Below are 16,569 nucleotides of genomic sequence, written 5' to 3' on the forward strand. Positions count from 1 at the left end.
GCGTAGTATTGGTACCTTTACTTGAGTAAGTGACGTGAACAATACTTCCGCTGCAATTACAAGACAAAAATAAAATACCCAAGTAACTTGCACTTTAATAAAATGGCCTGAATGTTTCTTCCATATTTGTTGTATCTAGCAGTACAAAAAAAATAAAAATAAATACAACTTAAAAAAATTAAAATCATTGGACGCGGAACGATACTCGTGACAGCGCTTCAGTTCCGACCGGCTCGTAAACATCAGCGCACCCGGAAACAAGAGCAGCGTGGACAGTCAGCCAGCCAGCCCAACGGTGGCTAACAACTTTAGCATAAAACTGCTTAATGTCACACTTCTAACATGGATAACACGACAGAAGGGAGGTGGGACAGTTTACCTGTTAAACTCAACGACGCAATTTTACAAACGCTCGACGAACTGAAGTTCACGCACATGACACCTGTACAGGTAAACAGAAGCACGTTAAACCAAACCTGGCTCTGTGTTACACCACTCTGCAGTAAACACACATCAAATGATTTACTATGGTTGTGTCTTTCTAGGCTGCATGTATCCCGCTGTTTATGAGTAACAAAGATGTGGCTGCCGAGGCGGTAAGTATAACTAAGTACATGTACTCAAGTAACGTTACTCTGTACTTAAGTACACTTTTTAAGCACTTATACTTCAATTGAGTAGTTTTATTGTACGCTACTTTAAAATTTGGAAGCCAATATTGTACTTTTTACTCAACGTTACTTTGTAGATGTCAGATTATTAATACAAAATATAAATCAATAAATCTTGATGCGTTATTAAAGATTAAACTATCCAGCGGTATATCAAATAATAAGTTAGTTTCACGTTAAACAGCTGCAACATTAAATATGAACACAATGCATCAATTCTAATAATAAACAGTTCAACCTGTCAGACACGCTGGTACCACTTTACTTTCTAATACATATGAAAGGTTCATGAGCCGTCTCTTATGGCTAATACATCATGTATTAATGATCTATAGATCTTAGACCAGGGCTGTAGTCAAGAACAACCTAAATCAAGTCCAAGACAGAGCTCAGAGCAAATCGAGTCCTGTTTAAACCTGTTTCCAGTGCTAATATAGTGATGAAGGCGTTAGGATGGATCTATGGGCCTGTCGCAATATGCAAAAAATCAATTAAGCGCATGATAAATAAAAAATGAGCTCGATGATTTTTAAATGGAAATTATCGCGGCCGGGGAAAAAAATCCATTTTATTTATTGTTTTTGATTGTGTTTGGTTTTTATTCCAGTGCATTTTTTGTTAACAGAGACTGAGCGTCCATTTTATTTATTGTTTGTGGTTGTTTTGTTCATTTATTGTGGATATTTAAAATGTCTTCCAGTTCTAGTGTTAAATGTTCTTTAGAAATAAAAGTGTATTGATCTTTGAAAAGGCGTACCTGCATTATTATTATTATGCCATTATCGTTATATTAGATGAAAATGGTCTCAGAACGACAATATTATCGTTTATCGCAATCATTTCTGGGACAATTTTATCGTCCAGCAAAATGTGTTATGGTGACAGGCCTATGGATCTATAGACAAGAATGATCTACGTACACAAGGACGGTTCTATAACCAAGTATGATCTATCTCCTGACGGTAAACTAATCAATGCATAGAATTTAGGGAACTTTTTATACAACTGATCCCAAATCAGCAGCCAGAAAAAAACTAACTCTAAAAGTCTAACAAGAGACCGAGACAAGTGCAAGACTTCAAAAAAAGAGTGTACTCGAGTCCGGACTTAAGTTCTACAGCCCTGCACAAAACATTAATAAGTAGTTTAGAGTTGCCAGGTTGTGGGAAATCCTCCTCCGGCATGACTGCTATTTTAGCCAGCACTACAACTAATCATTTTCATTATCGATTAATCCAATTATTTTCTTGATGCATAATATTGACTATAAAATGACAACAACACAAAGTACAAAAATGGCTGTTAGGATTTCCCACAGTCCAATGTGAGCTTGTTTTATTCAAGCAAACAAAACCCAAACATATTCTGATAAAGAATTTAGAACCAGCAAATGTTTAACAGTTATCTTTTGGTTACCTTTTGCAAAATGTTTCCAAGACACCTGGAGCTTTTTTCTTTAGTATTTCCTGTGCAGCTCACCGAGTGTCGTGTCATTGTAGGTGACTGGGAGCGGAAAGACGCTTGCTTTTGTTATTCCTATTGTAGAGCTGCTCCTGAAGAGAGAAGAAAAGCTAAAGAAGATGCAGGTGAGAAGCCAAGCTGTACATTTTATCTTCTACCTGGAGCCATTGCAGAGCTTTCAAATCTTTTGGATGCTGAGTGTTGCTGTCAGACAAGTGGTGGCTGTTGATAGTTTGGTGAAGCTTGAGATCTGGTCTTTCTGCAGGTTGGTGCCCTGGTGGTCACACCCACGAGAGAACTGGCTCTTCAGATCAGCGAAGTGATGGAGCACTTCATTCAGAAATTTCCACAGTTTACGTAAGTCACTGAAAAAGACCTGAATATAGATCCGAAAAGACAAAACAACAAACTGATTGTAAAAGTTCATCTTTGACCTTTTGAATAGTAGTTAATTTCCTTGTTTGAAATCATTTAAATATTGAGCCACAGCACTGGAAATCTTTTAGATAACAGGAGCCTAAAATTTCTGTAGCCTACTCCAAAACAACAGACTCCCAGAACGCCTTTCCTCCGACTTAAAGCCTAACTCTCGCCAAAATGCAGCCTAGGGTCTTTTTGTGAATGTACCTGAGTCAAACTTTCGTTTAAAAGCATATTTAGGACGGAATCGCCACTTTTAAGATTTACCGTATTTTCGTTTTTCGGTCAAATGGCCTTTTGAATGGGAGTGCTAGGGGCACTTTTATGCTAGCCTCAAAATAGCTATTTTTAAAACACTAAGAAGGCTCGACACAACATGAGACTTTGCTTGAAGTATCACCAGGGGCTCTACACCTTAACTACACCGGTGACCAAGGGATATCCTAAATCTGTGGCTACTTGTTTTGATATCGACTCGTTTTGACTGCCGAGGTGGTAGCGGCCGGAAACAACAAGAGCTACGTTGAGTTGTTCAAAACCTTTTTTAGTAAACTCTGGGTACCCAAACAATGTTGTCAAAGCTTTCGTTAAGGTGTAGAGTCCCTGGTGATACTTGGAGCAAAGTCTCATGTTGTGTCGAGCCTTCTTAGTGTTTTAAAAATAGCTATTTTGAGGCTAGCATAAAAGTGCCCCTAGCACTCCCATTCAAAAGGCCATTATCCGAAAAACAAAAATACGGTAAATCTTAAAAGTGGCGCTTCCGTCCTAAATATGCTTTTAAATGAAAGTTTGACTCGGGTACATTCACAAAAAGACCCTAGGTTGCATTTTGGCGAGAGTTACACTTCAAGTAACACTCCACACTGCTGTCTTCGGACAAGTAGTCACATCGTGAGGTCGATGTTGTTGTCAGGCACTTCCGGACTATCCAAGCCTGTCAGTTGCAAAAACAATCACTTCCGAGGGTGCACAATTGCCCCATTAGGTTACATCGCAGCTTGGTTCGCGTCAGCCCGTCGTCGTGTTCTCGTTCTTGGGCAGTGGTGGTCTAGGTCTAGGGGTTAAGGAAGGGAGCTTGGGACCGGGAGGTCGCCGGTTCAATCCCCAGACCGGTAGGATAAAATCTGGGTGGGGAAAGTGAAAGAGCAGCGCTTTTCCCTCCCTCATCACCACCACTGAGGTGCCCTTGAGCAAGGCCCTTAACCTCCAACCGCTCCAGTGGAGCTGCTCAGTGGCCAGCAGATCAGACTGTGGTTGTACTGGGCAGCTTCCAGGTATGAATGTGGAACTGCGTGGATGTTTTGAAGTGCGTTTGTATGAGCTACTTCTCCATAGTCAGTGTGTTAGCTACAGTAGATGGCGGTCGGCACGACAACAGTTTGGAGTAGCAGGCAGGAGTACCGACACGGAAGCTAAGCAGTGTCCTGCTGTGGACGGGGGGGGGGCAGCAGCTAAACACATTTTAGACACTAAAAACATTGATCAGTTTAAGTGGACGCTACGTTTAGAGTATTTTCAGCACTTTACCTTGCTGAAGCCGTTATCTCTGCTCTCTTCAAATCCACCAAACTCCTTTGACAAAAACAGTCATTCTACAGCGCAGACAGTCTCCCATGTTCTGCGAGGTAAAATCACTGTTTTTGTCAAAAGAGTCTGGAGGATTTGAAGAGAGCAGAGATAACGGCTTCAGTTCCCCGTCGTAAAGGACCAGTAAGTAAAACACAAGTACCTCATACAACCACGTTTCAAAAAAATCTGAACTATCCCTTTAACTCAAACTCTTGAAAACTGATGAAGACTTTGGTATAGCGTTGCCAACATACTTTACACAATCACTGGAAATGACAACCTCACAGAAACCTTTTCTCTATTTGTGCTGAAAAAACAGCCCCCCCTCCCATTTTGTGTCAGTCATGTTGATCTTTTGTGTTGTCAGTTCATTTTATAATATTAAAATGCTTGGTGTGTTTGTTTTCTAGGCAGATTTTGCTGATTGGTGGCACCAACCCAATAGATGATGTGGAGAAGTTCAAGGATCAGGGGTATGTACCAGATATAATGTGTCCGACTCGTTTTTGGAAATGCTAAACTAACCAGCGGCTGGTAAAGCGACATCAATCTTCTCATCTGACTCTCGGCAAGCAAGTATAATGTGTAGTGTAGGTTTATCCCAAATATTCAAAGTAAGAGTGGGGCAATAATCCTAAATTTGTCACTTTCACATGATTGAGATAAATCACCTGGATAGCTACAAGTGTACACAAGATAAAATAGTTTTTTTTTAATCAAACGCAAAGTTTCTCACTCCCAAAAGGTCTACTAAATCAACAGAAAAGTCAGAGTCCAGATGCAAAAATCAAATGTGCCCTAGTTAAAGGTCCAATGTGTAGGAATTTCTCCCATCTAACGTTGAGATCATATATCGCAATCAACTCTCTCGCGCCACGCAGTTCAAAGTAGGTATTACAGCTACGGTGGCCGTCACGCTTCAAGAAGCCGCTCTCTTGCTCTTTTCAATATCCTTTTTCTGGGAGAAGAAGAAGACTCCTGTTCCGAAATTTGGATTTTGGATTTTGAATACGTGTGGTCCTCCATGTTTCCTTCTTCAAACTTTCCGGGGCCGGGAAGCTACGATACCCATTAGCAGCATTAGCATCACCTGTGAGTTTATCATGTGACAGTGAAAACGTGAAAGGCGGAGCAGTATGTCCTGTATGTCCCTTACCGGCTAACGTATTTCTAGATGGAGCATGAATATGGAGCGTCTACCCCAGTTCATGCAAATACAAATGTACAATTTCAAGCCAAAAGGAATACTTGGAATTGATGGTGGAGGTAAATATTCATGAAAAAGGACAAGTTTGTGAACGGGCAACACAGATTTTGATAATGAACAACTAAACACGTTACACACTGGACTAAATAAACTCTAATGTGCAAGGTGGCAATGAGCTGGGTAAAAGGCAGTGCAACACTAGACTTGGATGGATTTGGCTGAGGGGTTATGCACATTAACCTGAGGCACGAGAAGCCTGGCGAGTTGTAGGAAAGAAGACTTATCTTAACTGTTGTAGCTCCAACACAGACCAGGAAGTCCACAGCTTCATCAGAGCAGGTCAAACAGGTGGTCGAACCGGAGTCATCCAAACTCGCTCCAGGGATCCACACACTTCCAAGTCGAGGGAATCCAGCTGGTTCTTGGAACAACTGCCAAGCTTCTAACCGCTATATACATCACTGTTTTTCTTTCTTTGATCGACGATGTCCAGAAGCTGGATTTAAACTTGTAGATGTCTCCTCCTTTAGCCACTCTCACTCCTCTTTCTGTTCTCTTCCATGCTGCTTTTGTCAGTTTCTCCCCTTCCCCCGGCTCACAGGTGTCTGATTTATCGCCCCACCTTCCCTTCCTGTCTTGTTTCAAAAGAGCTGTTCTGCACCCCCTTCCTGCTACAAGCATGCTTCCCAAAAAAGTCGAACCATTGCCGTAAAAATGTTTTCCTTTTTAATCTATACATTTATGGCTATTTAAGACCACTCTTGCAGGGCAGGGCCCCCCTCATAATAATTATTTATCCATTTGTTTTTATTTTTTGATGCCTATATGTTTTAACTGTTTTGTCTTTAGGTTGTTGTAAATGTAAAAGCTTGTATTGCAAGACAAATTTCTGTGTCTACGGACAATAAAGTGCTATCTATCTATCTATCTATCTCCAACCACTGGGCTGCAACTAACGATTATTTTCATTGTTGATTAATCTGTTGATTATTTTTCTCGATTAATGGATAAGTTGTTATAACTATAAAATGTGGATCAGTGTTTCCCAAAGCCCAAGATGACGTCCTCAACTCAAAGATATTCAGTTTACTGTCACTGAGGAGAGAAGAAACGAGAAAAGATACACATTTAAGAAGCTGGAATCTGAATTTTTACTTTCTTTTTTTCTCACAAAATTACTCAAATCGATAGCGATTAATTGAATAGTTCACAACTAATCTATTCATCTTTGCAGCTCTATTACATTTGTGTGTGTGTGTGTGTGTGTGTGTGTGTGTGTGTGTGTGTGTGTGTGTGTGTGTGTGTGTTTCAGCGCAAACATTGTGATTGCGACACCGGGCCGTCTGGAGGACATGTTCAGGAGGAAGGCAGACGGTCTGGACCTGGCCGGCTCCGTCAGGAGCCTGGATGTGCTGGTTCTCGATGAGGCCGACAGACTCCTGGACATGGGTTTCGAGACCAGGTGCTGAATAAAACTACTGTTGTACTCATGGGAGAAGAAATCAGTCCTATACTAACACTGCCTGAAATAGATGTTTTTGTTAGGTCTTTGTGCCGCTAACCAGTCCTTCCAGAAAAGTTTTTTCCGTGATTGTTTTGGGCCAAAATCCTTGATTATGTGTCAGGTTTTCTTAAACAATGCGATGGAATATGCGGGATATTTATGCAATTTTATGCGATGAAATTGCGGGAACTTGCAAAAACTGCGGTTTCATCACGGCTTCATCGCGGGGTTTGTAGCTTTTCGATGATGTTCACGTCGCGTAATTACGTCGCTTCATAACGTTGCCATGGCAACAGGGGAAAATGGATGCTCTTGTGTGAAGTAAACACAACATTTTTCACCTTTTCGTTTTTTGCAACGAAAATGCGGGGATTATGAAATCATGCAAGCCCCACATATTTTGCGCAGGAATCGGCAATTTATGCGGCGAAAGTGCCCCCCGCATAATTATGCGGACTTTGGCTGATTTATGCATTGAATTATGCGATCGCATAATCGCATTTTTCTGGAGGGACTGGCTAACAGAGCTCGTGTGTTTCCGTGTCCAGTCTGAATACCATTTTAGGCTACCTGCCTAAGCAGAGGCGCACCGGCTTGTTTTCGGCCACTCAGACTCAGGAGCTGGAGAAGCTGGTGAGGGCCGGCCTCAGGAACCCAGTACGCATCACTGTCAAAGAGAAGGGCGTGGCAGCCAGCGCCAGCCAGAAAACGCCCTCCAGACTCTCCAACTACTACACTGTGAGTCACACGCTAACGGTTTCACGTCAATCAGAGCCAAAATGAAAATGTGTTCACACAAAGATGCTTATGTTGTCATTTCAGATATGTAGATCAGAAGACAAGTTCAACAACCTGGTGGCGTTTCTAAGGCAACACAAGCACGAGAAGAATTTGGTCTTCTTCAGGTATGTTAAGATGGGCATCCGTTAATACGTGCACACTGCATGGTTTAATCGGCCTTTCTGCATGGCCAAAACATAGTGTAATGTAAACCCCCACTTGGCTTTGTCCAATAAAGTTAATACAAACAAGACGACCGGGTCCTTAAAACTGTTCACAAAAAGCGAATGCCGGCATTAACTTTGTACAATTGTCACTTGCCTTGAAGTTGTTTTTTTTTGTCGGGTCTGCAGTTACTGAGTGGACTTGTTGTTGTCTCACCATCAGTACGTGTGCGTGTGTGGAGTACTACGGGCGAGCTCTGGAGACTCTGGTCAAGAAGGTCACGGTCCACTGCATCCACGGCAAGATGAAGAACAAACGCAACAAGATCTTTGCCGACTTTCGAGCCCTGAAAAGGTGAAACTACGTGTACCGGGGGAAAAATATCTGGTTGTGTGTAATCGGCACTTTATGACTTGTATATCTTTTTTTTTGTGGTTTTTGCTGCAGTGGCATCTTGGTGTGTACAGATGTGATGGCCAGAGGTATTGATATCCCCGATGTAAACTGGGTGCTGCAGTATGATCCTCCCAGCAGTGCCAGGTGAGTGACCAAAGTTTAGTCTCTAAAACCTTCACAATTGGGTCAAATTATGTTACTATATTACTGTTTTTGTTATGCTAAAACTGACATCTTTTCATCAATGTATTTAAAATAGGTCACAAATATATAGCTTATGTTTTTAGAGGCTCAGTCATTTCCTAACAGCTGGGTACTGCGGTTTTTAATCAACATTTTTTCTCAAACCTGAGGAAATGGTGCATTTGTTTGGGACTATTTTCAGCAGTGGACTGATCTTTTATTTGCAGAGGTTTTCACGATTATACATTTACAAATGCTCAGCTGTATTTTCCTTTTTGTTGTCCACCCCAGTGCGTTTGTACATCGATGTGGACGTACAGCACGTATCGGCAATCAGGGCAATGCCCTCGTCTTCCTGCTGCCAATGGAGGAGTCCTATGTAAAATTTTTGTCCATCAACCAGAAAGTGAGTTCTTTTCCATCACTTTTTCTTCCTGCACTACCCCCAGTTACGTCCATATACATATGAGTACTATAAAGACAGGGGAATGTTAGCCACACGTATTTTAAGATCATTTGAAGTGGACACATAAGGTATTTGTCTTTTGTCATTTCCTCAGTGCCCGCTGCAGAAGATGCTCCTCACAGGTGATGTTGTGGATGTGCTGCCCAAAGTGAAGGCCATGGCTCTGGCCGACCGAGCCATGTTCGACAGAGGCATGAGAGCCTTTGTGTCGTTTGTCCAGGCCTACGCCAAACACGAATGCAGTCTCATCTTCAGGATCAAAGGTGAAAACTGCCACTTGTCCATCTTAGATCCAATCCTGCAGTATGCATAAAGTACAAACATAACACTTTGTGCTGCATTTCTTTGTCTAGATGTGGACTTTGCCGCTTTAGCGCGCGGCTTCGCCCTCCTCCGCCTGCCGAAGATGCCCGAGCTGAGGGGGAAACATTTTCCAGATTTCCCCGCGACGACAGTAGACACAGAGACCATCCGCTACAAGGACAAGCACAGGGAGAAGCAGAGGCAGAAGATGCTCGCTGAGCTGAGAGAGAAAGATGACACCCCCTTTCCAAAAAAGAGCTTCATCAAGAATAAGGCCTGGTCGAAACAGAAGACCAGGAAGGAACGCAAGAAAAAGCGGTCGGCCAAGAGGAAGCACAATGAGGTATTTTCTAGGGCTTACACTCGATTTAATCGACAGATCTGTAGAACTGAGTTTCTCCACAAAGAATCATGCAACAGCCCCACTTTAAATCTTGTTTACCAGAGATGAGCTCATACGTTTCTTGGAAATAAGTCATTCAGCATGAATAAGCCCAAAAAATGACTACTCTTAGTCAACGATCAACTTAGAGGGGGTAGCCCTAGTCTTTTTATTTCAAATATTTTGATGGAACCATCCGAGAGCTTATTTTATTGTATTTATTACTTTTCCGTGTCTGCAGGGCTCTGACGTGGACGACGAAGACATGACGGAGCTTTTAAATGACACTCGCATCCTCAAGAAACTAAAGAGAGGGCAAATCAGCGAGGAGGACTTTGAGAAACAGATAACAAGTGGAACGAAGTCCAAACACAAAACGGAAGAACCATCACTCGACGGCCCAGAGGATGAGGATGTGTGATCAGCTGTATTCAACTTGTAAAAAGCAGAATTTAATTAAACCCTTGACCCTTGTTTACCTTTTGATAAATGGATTTTATTGGAGCACTTTGAGTTATAAATAAAGCTTGATGAGTTCGTCGCTGACAGCAGACGGGGTGAGGACTCCCAGGTCAGTGAAGAGGAGGGTGATGAGGGAGGGGGGGGTGTAATCGATCATAGGATGCTCTTCTGACAGGTTCTTTACGGTCTTCAAGGTATCAGCTTTGTACTGTGGAGGTGAGAAGAAGACTTGTAAAGACATAGAACACAAAATAAGTCTAGATGTGATTTTCTTTGCCACCATACCTTGAATTTATCGGGCACGTCCTGTTGGTTGAGCGGATAGAGGCGGACAAATTTGAAACTCTCTGCCACGACGTAGAAGGGCTTGTTGTGAGCTTTAGAGCACACGGCCGTTTGGTAAGTGCCAATCTGCATCAGCAAAGGTCAAACATTTAGGTCTCTATATCGCATAAGCAGCACCGGAAAGTAACTGTCTTCTTTTATTACACAAACGTGTTTGTAACATTGACACTCACCTTGTTGATGATCCCTCCGCTCTCAACGACTCCCTCTGCACCAACAATAACTAGGTCTACTTTCTCCAAGACATACCTGTGGAAAATGACAAATAAGTTTATGTTGACAATGTATAACACGCTTTCTTTAAAGGAACACGCCGACTTGTTGGGACTTTGTCTTATTCCCCGTATCCCCCAGAGTTAGACAAGTCCATACATACCCTTCTCATCTCCGTGCGTGTCGTAACTCTGTCTGACGCCCCCACCGCTAGCCTAGCTTAGCATAGATCCTGGAAGTAACCGGCTCCAACTAGCCTTCTGCTCCCAATAAGTTACAAAATATCGCCAACATTTTCCTATTTACATGTGATTTGTATAATCACAGCGTGTACAAATAACAAGGTCACATGAGACACAGCCATCTTCTGTATACAAACTGGGAACTATATTCTCAGAAAGGCGAAGCACTGCTACTTGGGCGGAGTGATTTGCTCGCAGCACCTGAGAAGCCCCGTGGTGAGGAGCAGAGAGTAACAATGGTGCTTTTCAGGTGTTGCGCTAATCACTCCGCCCAAGTAGCAGAAGTAGCAGTCCTTCGCCTTTCTGAGAATATAGTTCCCAGTATGTATACGGTTAGAAGATGGCTGTGACTCATGTGACCTTGTTATGGCGTTATTTTGTCACTTATTGGGAGCAGAAGGCTAGATGGAGCCGGTTACCTCCAGGATCTATGCTAAGCTAGGCTAAGCTACTGGTGGAGCCGTCTGACAGAGTTACGACACGCACGGAGATGAGAAGGGTATGTATGGACTTAGCTAACTCTGGGGGATACGGTGAATAAGCTAAAGTCCCAATAAGTCGGCATGTTCCTTTAAACTTGGTAATAAATGTTTTTACCCGACAGCTGCATCCAGAACTACTGTTACTGGAACATTGAGCTTTCTCAGGGCGTCTGCCATCTGTCGCCTGAATGAAGAAAAAAAAAAAAAAAAAAATCAGATTCAATGATTGTGTGTGTCCCCCTCAGAATAAAACAAACTTTACTGACGCTATTCACTCACCCGGCTGAGTCAGGCTGCGATTCAGTCACGTAGACAGAGAAGCGTTTCTTCTCAGCTGCAGCTTTTTCCAGAACCCGGAGGACGACTCTGGAGTACGAATGAGTCAGGATTTTCTGGGAGAGGAACATTTATTTTATTTTTATTTTTTTAAATTGTATTTTGTATTGAGCACTGGTAGTACAGCATATGTACATAGATACAACATTCACGAAAGAACCATGAACCAATCCTCACATCGTTATTTTGTATGAATTATTGCGGAAAGGAACATTTTAAAGATGTCAGGCAGGGAGGGGGATTCGTCATACAATCGCCTTAACCCTTGTGTTGTCTTCCCGTCGAACACGCAACTTTCAGTTTTTTCTGGGTCAACATTTTAATTTAAAACTTTTTTTTCAAACTTCTGTTGTTCTTTTTCGACACGTCACTTTTTCCGATGTTTTTGTCGATTTTTTTTCCTGCTCATAGTACAAGTTCAAGTTATTTGTTGTCATGTGCGCAACTATTACAGTTCCCACTAAAGGCGTTTTTCCATTACGTGGTACCTGCTCGCCTCGCCTCTACTCGCCTTTTTTGGTTTTCCATTACGAAAAAAAGTCCCTGGTACCTGCCAGCAGGTACTTTTTTTTTAGTACCACCTCCGTCGAGGTTCCAAGCGAGCTGAGCCGATACCAAAAGGTGACGTGAAAGCGACAGAGGGGGGTGTCCTGAACAAACCCGCCATTTTTAAATAGTTTAGCCAGCTGTGTTTATTTTTGCTGCCTCCAGCTTCATTTGAAACTAAATGTGTCTTCTGGCTGTGGCAACAACAACACACCTTCCACGTTCTGTGTGTGTGTGTGTGTCGTTAGGTCACGGCAGTTTACTGCGGCGCCGCTATGATGACCTGCCACGCTGAGGCGGTACTAACATCTGCAATGGAAAATGGACGCACAGTGAGGCGAGGCGAGGCAAGCAGGTACCATGTAACGGAAAAACGCCATAACATGCTCTTCACTAGTCGAGCCAAGGCTGCTTTATTTGTATAGCACATTTCAGCAACAAGGCAATTCAAAGTGCTTTACATAAAAGATTAAAGAGCATTTAAAAACAATGAAAAACATCCGTTCTAAAATCTAATAAGACGGGTATATAATACAAGAATAAAAGTTACAGTGCAGTGTAAGAAATGAATAAGAAGGAGAAAAGTCTTTAAAGCAGGTTGCAGCGGACCTGCAGTTTTTCATGGAGTTTGTTGCATAAAAACTGAACGCTGCCTCTCCGTGTTTAGTTCTGACTCTTGGCACAGAAAGCAGACGTGACCCAGACAACCTGAGAGGTCTGGCTGGCTCATTACCTCGACCATTAACTACTGAAATCAACTGCAAAACAAACTGAATTTAGATACACTAGCTCCTCTGAGGGACTACTTCTTTATACATTTATACTTGTATGTGGATTAATGCGTGTGATTGTTTTACTTGTCTTGATTCCATGACACGTTCTGAATTAAATCAAACTTAACTAACAGTATACATCGTGTAAAACAAATACTTACAGCGCCGTCTTTGATGAAAGTGTGACAGAGCTTTGCGACTTTGGCCCTGGACATTGAGATCTTCTCTAGGAACAGTTCTCCTCTCTCCTCCATCACCTTCTTACAGCGAGACAGATCCTGACGGACAGAGTTAACAAAAGTTGCGAGTTTTCTCACATATTTAATCACATATTTTAGAAGCAGAAACAAACTAATATTCTCATTGGTTCTCCTGAGAGGAGTGAGGGGAGAAAATTGCAATACTCAATACGATCAAGTCGCAATACCTCTTGATGAAAAGTTAAATTCATATCACCATTGTAAGATCTGTTAAACTGGGAAAATATGATTAAGTTTGCAGATATTTCAGTTGTATATAACATGTTTCATGGTATGGCTCCCCCTCCGCTCAACAAATTCATTCAACAAAACCTAAACTCATCCACCAGAGCATCTACAAGAGGGCATTGTTTTGGACAGTCAGCTTTTTCCTTTCGAGCAGCCCATACGTGGAATACCATACCCACAGAACTAAGGAACATCTATCAAATCCTTCTCCAATTCCATAAAACATTGGTTATTGACTAATCAAATATGCTGCCATAATCCAGAATAATGTTTGTCTTTATCGCTACAGTAGTGTCTCTGTGTGTGCTTATGTGGTATTGATGCATTCTAACGTGTGTCTATGCACTTTTACCTGTGTCTACTGTGTATGATACTTGTCTTATGGTTTTCTCATGCTATCAACCTGCCAGTAGTCATGATTTGAAATAGTGGTTGTGTCATTTTACTTTAAAATCGCAACACAAATTGAATCGCACCCATGTATCGTGAAAGAAGCGAAGGGGGGCCAAAAGCATATCGTGCCCAGCCCTTTAAAATATGGATGCGATGTTGATTATGTAATGTATATATCGTTGTTTGGATGTATGGCTGTGTGCCAGGCAGGCCACTCACCTGATGCTCTAGTGATGTGAGACTTATGAAGCGCAGGAAGAGCTCTCCTCCGGAGGACACGGCCACAGAGGAGTCCACTCCTGTCAGACAGTCTGTGGCCCCCGTCAGGCTCTCCCTCAGGCCCAGGATCGTTTCACCTGAAGGGGCAGGGACAGCTTCTCAACACAGGCTGTGGTTCACTAGAAACACAGGACACTTGTACTCCTCTACATCTCCGAGGTAAATATTGTACTTTGTACTCCACTACATTTGTCTGACAGCTTTAGATGACAGTTTTTCCTCCCCTTCCTGTCCAGTGAAAACCTTGTATCTCCAGATGTGTTGATGTTGAATGTTTGTGATAAACTGAAGGATGAAGTGTTCCTTTATGTGTTGAGAACATTCTCCTCCTTCTTAAACTAAATAAAGTCTTTAAAAAAGCCTCTTGAATCAGCTGGAAAATGCATCGTCACAAAGCTGAAAACAGGGCTGTTTTTCTGACACCATGAAAAGTTTAACTTTTTAAGAGATATATCGCTGTAGATTAAACTACCCAACAGTATATGAAGGCGTTAAATGAGCACAACCATAAACATCTACAGCAATAAAGATACAACATAAACATTAAGGCAGCAGGAATATTAATCCAGAAACATCAGACAGAAGAGGAGAAGAGGAAAACACTGACAGGGAACATTTCACTGCAACATACATAACGTTACTATTACTTTAGTCCTCCAGTCCTTGAGTGCAGGACTTTTACTTGTAGTAGAGTACTTTTACTGAAGTAAAGGATCTGAATACTTCTCCCACCACTGCATAACAGGTAAAATGATGCTGGTAATGAACACACACCTTTGTCTCTCTTGAGGAATTCAAGCAGGGTGCGGATAGCAGCCACAGCAGAGGCCATGTCCGGGTCTTTCCTCATCTGAGCCCTGAAATACTCCACCAGTTCTGATCCAGGGACACAGTGAAGAAACACAGTCAGCATAAGTGAATACCCCCATGCTAAAGTTGACTAAAAAGAGGAATAAAAAAAAAAAAACATCTTTTGTAAATTGATCTTAATGCCTTAATTACTGGAAAAAACCAACCTTTAAGGACGCCAATTTTCTTTGTGACTGAATAATGTATCGTAAATAAATAAATAAATGTTCTTCCTTAAAATACAGGGGGCATAAGTAAGTACACCCCTGTGTTAAAGTCCCATTATTTCATGGATCCAGGATACTATGATCCTGATGAAGTTCCCTGGGCCTTTGGAACTAAACTAGCCCCCCATCATCACATCCCCTTCACCATACCTAGAGATTGGCATGGGGTACTTTCCATAAAATCATCTCTCAATGCAAATCAAACCAGCTATTAGGCTAACTGAAATACAACCATGCCAATCTCTAGGTATGGTGAAGGGGATGTGTGCTTATGCTAAACACTGTATAATGCTACTAAACGTGAAATGTGAGAGGAAAGGGGAAACGTGAAGCCACGTACCTTCTTCATTCATCCTGAAACCCACAAGAGAGCCTAAAACCTGGAACCGTTAGTCTTTAAACAAATAACTGGGAATGGTTTGTTCTGTGACTTCAGTCTGCCCCAAAAATGTTGACACATGCAGCTGCTGACTCCGCGCCGCTGCAGCTTCCGCTTAAATCAAATTATACACACAATTAAAAAAATAAATAACAGATTCAAATCAACACTTTCACCTACACTTCTCAGAATGCTGCCTTAAAAATAGTTCTGAGTCACTGTGGAAAGTTTTATTTATCACTACTCGCCGAGTGTCACTGCGTTCAGCTGACAAATGCGTGTTGGTGTTGACGTGTCGCGGAGAGATGACGTACTACGTAAACGTCGTGCCCTCTTCAGGTACTGTCGGAAATGTTGCCACAAATTTGAGCTGTTGGGAAGATTACGCCTAAAATAGTGTATACTTGTGATTTTTGTAAACACATATGTATTTATTTTTTCATGTTCCTTACACTTATTTATTTCGGAAGTTTTATTCAACTATCAATAAGAAAAGGGCTATAAAGGAGTTGAAATGAGCACAACCTTCAATATATACCGCAGTTAAATGCAACATACACATATTTATTACAATTTAAATAAATAAATCTATAATTGTCTGTATATCAGTGTAACCCTGTCTGATATTTTTGCCTTTTGAGGAAAAGCTCAGAGACTGTGCAAAATGGAGAAGGTTTTTACCCTAGTTAGCATGAACGTCCTTATGCATCAGAATCAGATTTACAAGTATACTTACTTTGGTAGGTGTTAACTCTCTATACATTCAACAAATAGTAATATAGACACATACTGTACAATAGAGACAACAATATACATATAGGCACATATCAACATAATATACAAATATACAAATAAGACATAATATCAAGACAAGTACACATGGAGTGGGATGTAGAGTGCAAAAAGTAATAGTGTAAAGTAGAGTGTAAGATGCATACTGGAATGATAAGTATGTAATGTGTAGAGAAGTGGGTGAGTGGCCAAAGTGGGGATGACCCCACTTATCAGTACACTGAACTACATTTTAATATTTTGTTGTGGACAACTG

The 16,569-nt window shown here is 41.7% G+C and overlaps 2 protein-coding genes across 2 annotated transcripts; one reads left to right on the forward strand and one right to left on the reverse strand.

Moving 5' to 3' along the window:
* The first annotated feature begins 235 nt into the window (after positions 1 to 235).
* ddx55 (DEAD (Asp-Glu-Ala-Asp) box polypeptide 55) lies at positions 236 to 9,980 on the forward strand. Its single transcript, XM_078271202.1, has 14 exons — positions 236 to 450; positions 546 to 596; positions 2,171 to 2,257; positions 2,398 to 2,489; positions 4,532 to 4,594; positions 6,641 to 6,790; positions 7,381 to 7,570; positions 7,655 to 7,737; positions 8,000 to 8,131; positions 8,225 to 8,317; positions 8,648 to 8,762; positions 8,917 to 9,085; positions 9,176 to 9,468; positions 9,749 to 9,980. The coding sequence occupies exons 1-14, from the start codon at positions 343 to 345 to the stop codon at positions 9,926 to 9,928; spliced, it is 1,806 nt and encodes a 601-aa protein (XP_078127328.1). The 5' UTR covers positions 236 to 342; the 3' UTR covers positions 9,929 to 9,980.
* Positions 9,979 to 15,838, reverse strand: eif2b1 (eukaryotic translation initiation factor 2B, subunit 1 alpha). The gene is made up of 9 exons (XM_078271206.1): positions 15,483 to 15,838; positions 14,841 to 14,942; positions 14,007 to 14,143; positions 13,068 to 13,184; positions 11,531 to 11,643; positions 11,367 to 11,435; positions 10,488 to 10,563; positions 10,255 to 10,380; positions 9,979 to 10,177 (listed from the first exon to the last, which is right to left on the reverse strand). Exons 1-9 carry the CDS (start codon positions 15,493 to 15,495, stop codon positions 10,022 to 10,024), a joined length of 909 nt encoding a protein of 302 aa, XP_078127332.1. The 5' UTR covers positions 15,496 to 15,838; the 3' UTR covers positions 9,979 to 10,021.
* Between the last annotated feature and the right edge of the window lie 731 nt (positions 15,839 to 16,569).

The sequence above is a fragment of the Sander vitreus genome, chromosome 16, assembly GCF_031162955.1.
Source record: "Sander vitreus isolate 19-12246 chromosome 16, sanVit1, whole genome shotgun sequence".
Taxonomy (NCBI): Eukaryota; Metazoa; Chordata; class Actinopteri; order Perciformes; family Percidae; genus Sander; species Sander vitreus.

Excerpts from the sequence above, each read along its gene's own strand:
- eif2b1 (XM_078271206.1), bottom strand. Across the intron at positions 14,144-14,840 it reads ATTCCTCAAGAGAGACAAAG|GTGAAACGATCCTGGGCCTG; the intron begins GTGTGTGTTCAT and ends CTGCCCCTTCAG. Across the intron at positions 10,381-10,487 it reads GCGGAGGGATCATCAACAAG|ATTGGCACTTACCAAACGGC; the intron begins GTGAGTGTCAAT and ends TTGCTGATGCAG.
- ddx55 (XM_078271202.1), top strand. The coding sequence starts at position 343 with ATGGATAACACGACAGAAGGGAGGTGGGACAGTTTACCTGTTAAACTC. Across the intron at positions 7,738-7,999 it reads AAGAATTTGGTCTTCTTCAG|TACGTGTGCGTGTGTGGAGT; the intron begins GTATGTTAAGAT and ends TCTCACCATCAG. Across the intron at positions 8,763-8,916 it reads TTTTGTCCATCAACCAGAAA|TGCCCGCTGCAGAAGATGCT; the intron begins GTGAGTTCTTTT and ends TCATTTCCTCAG.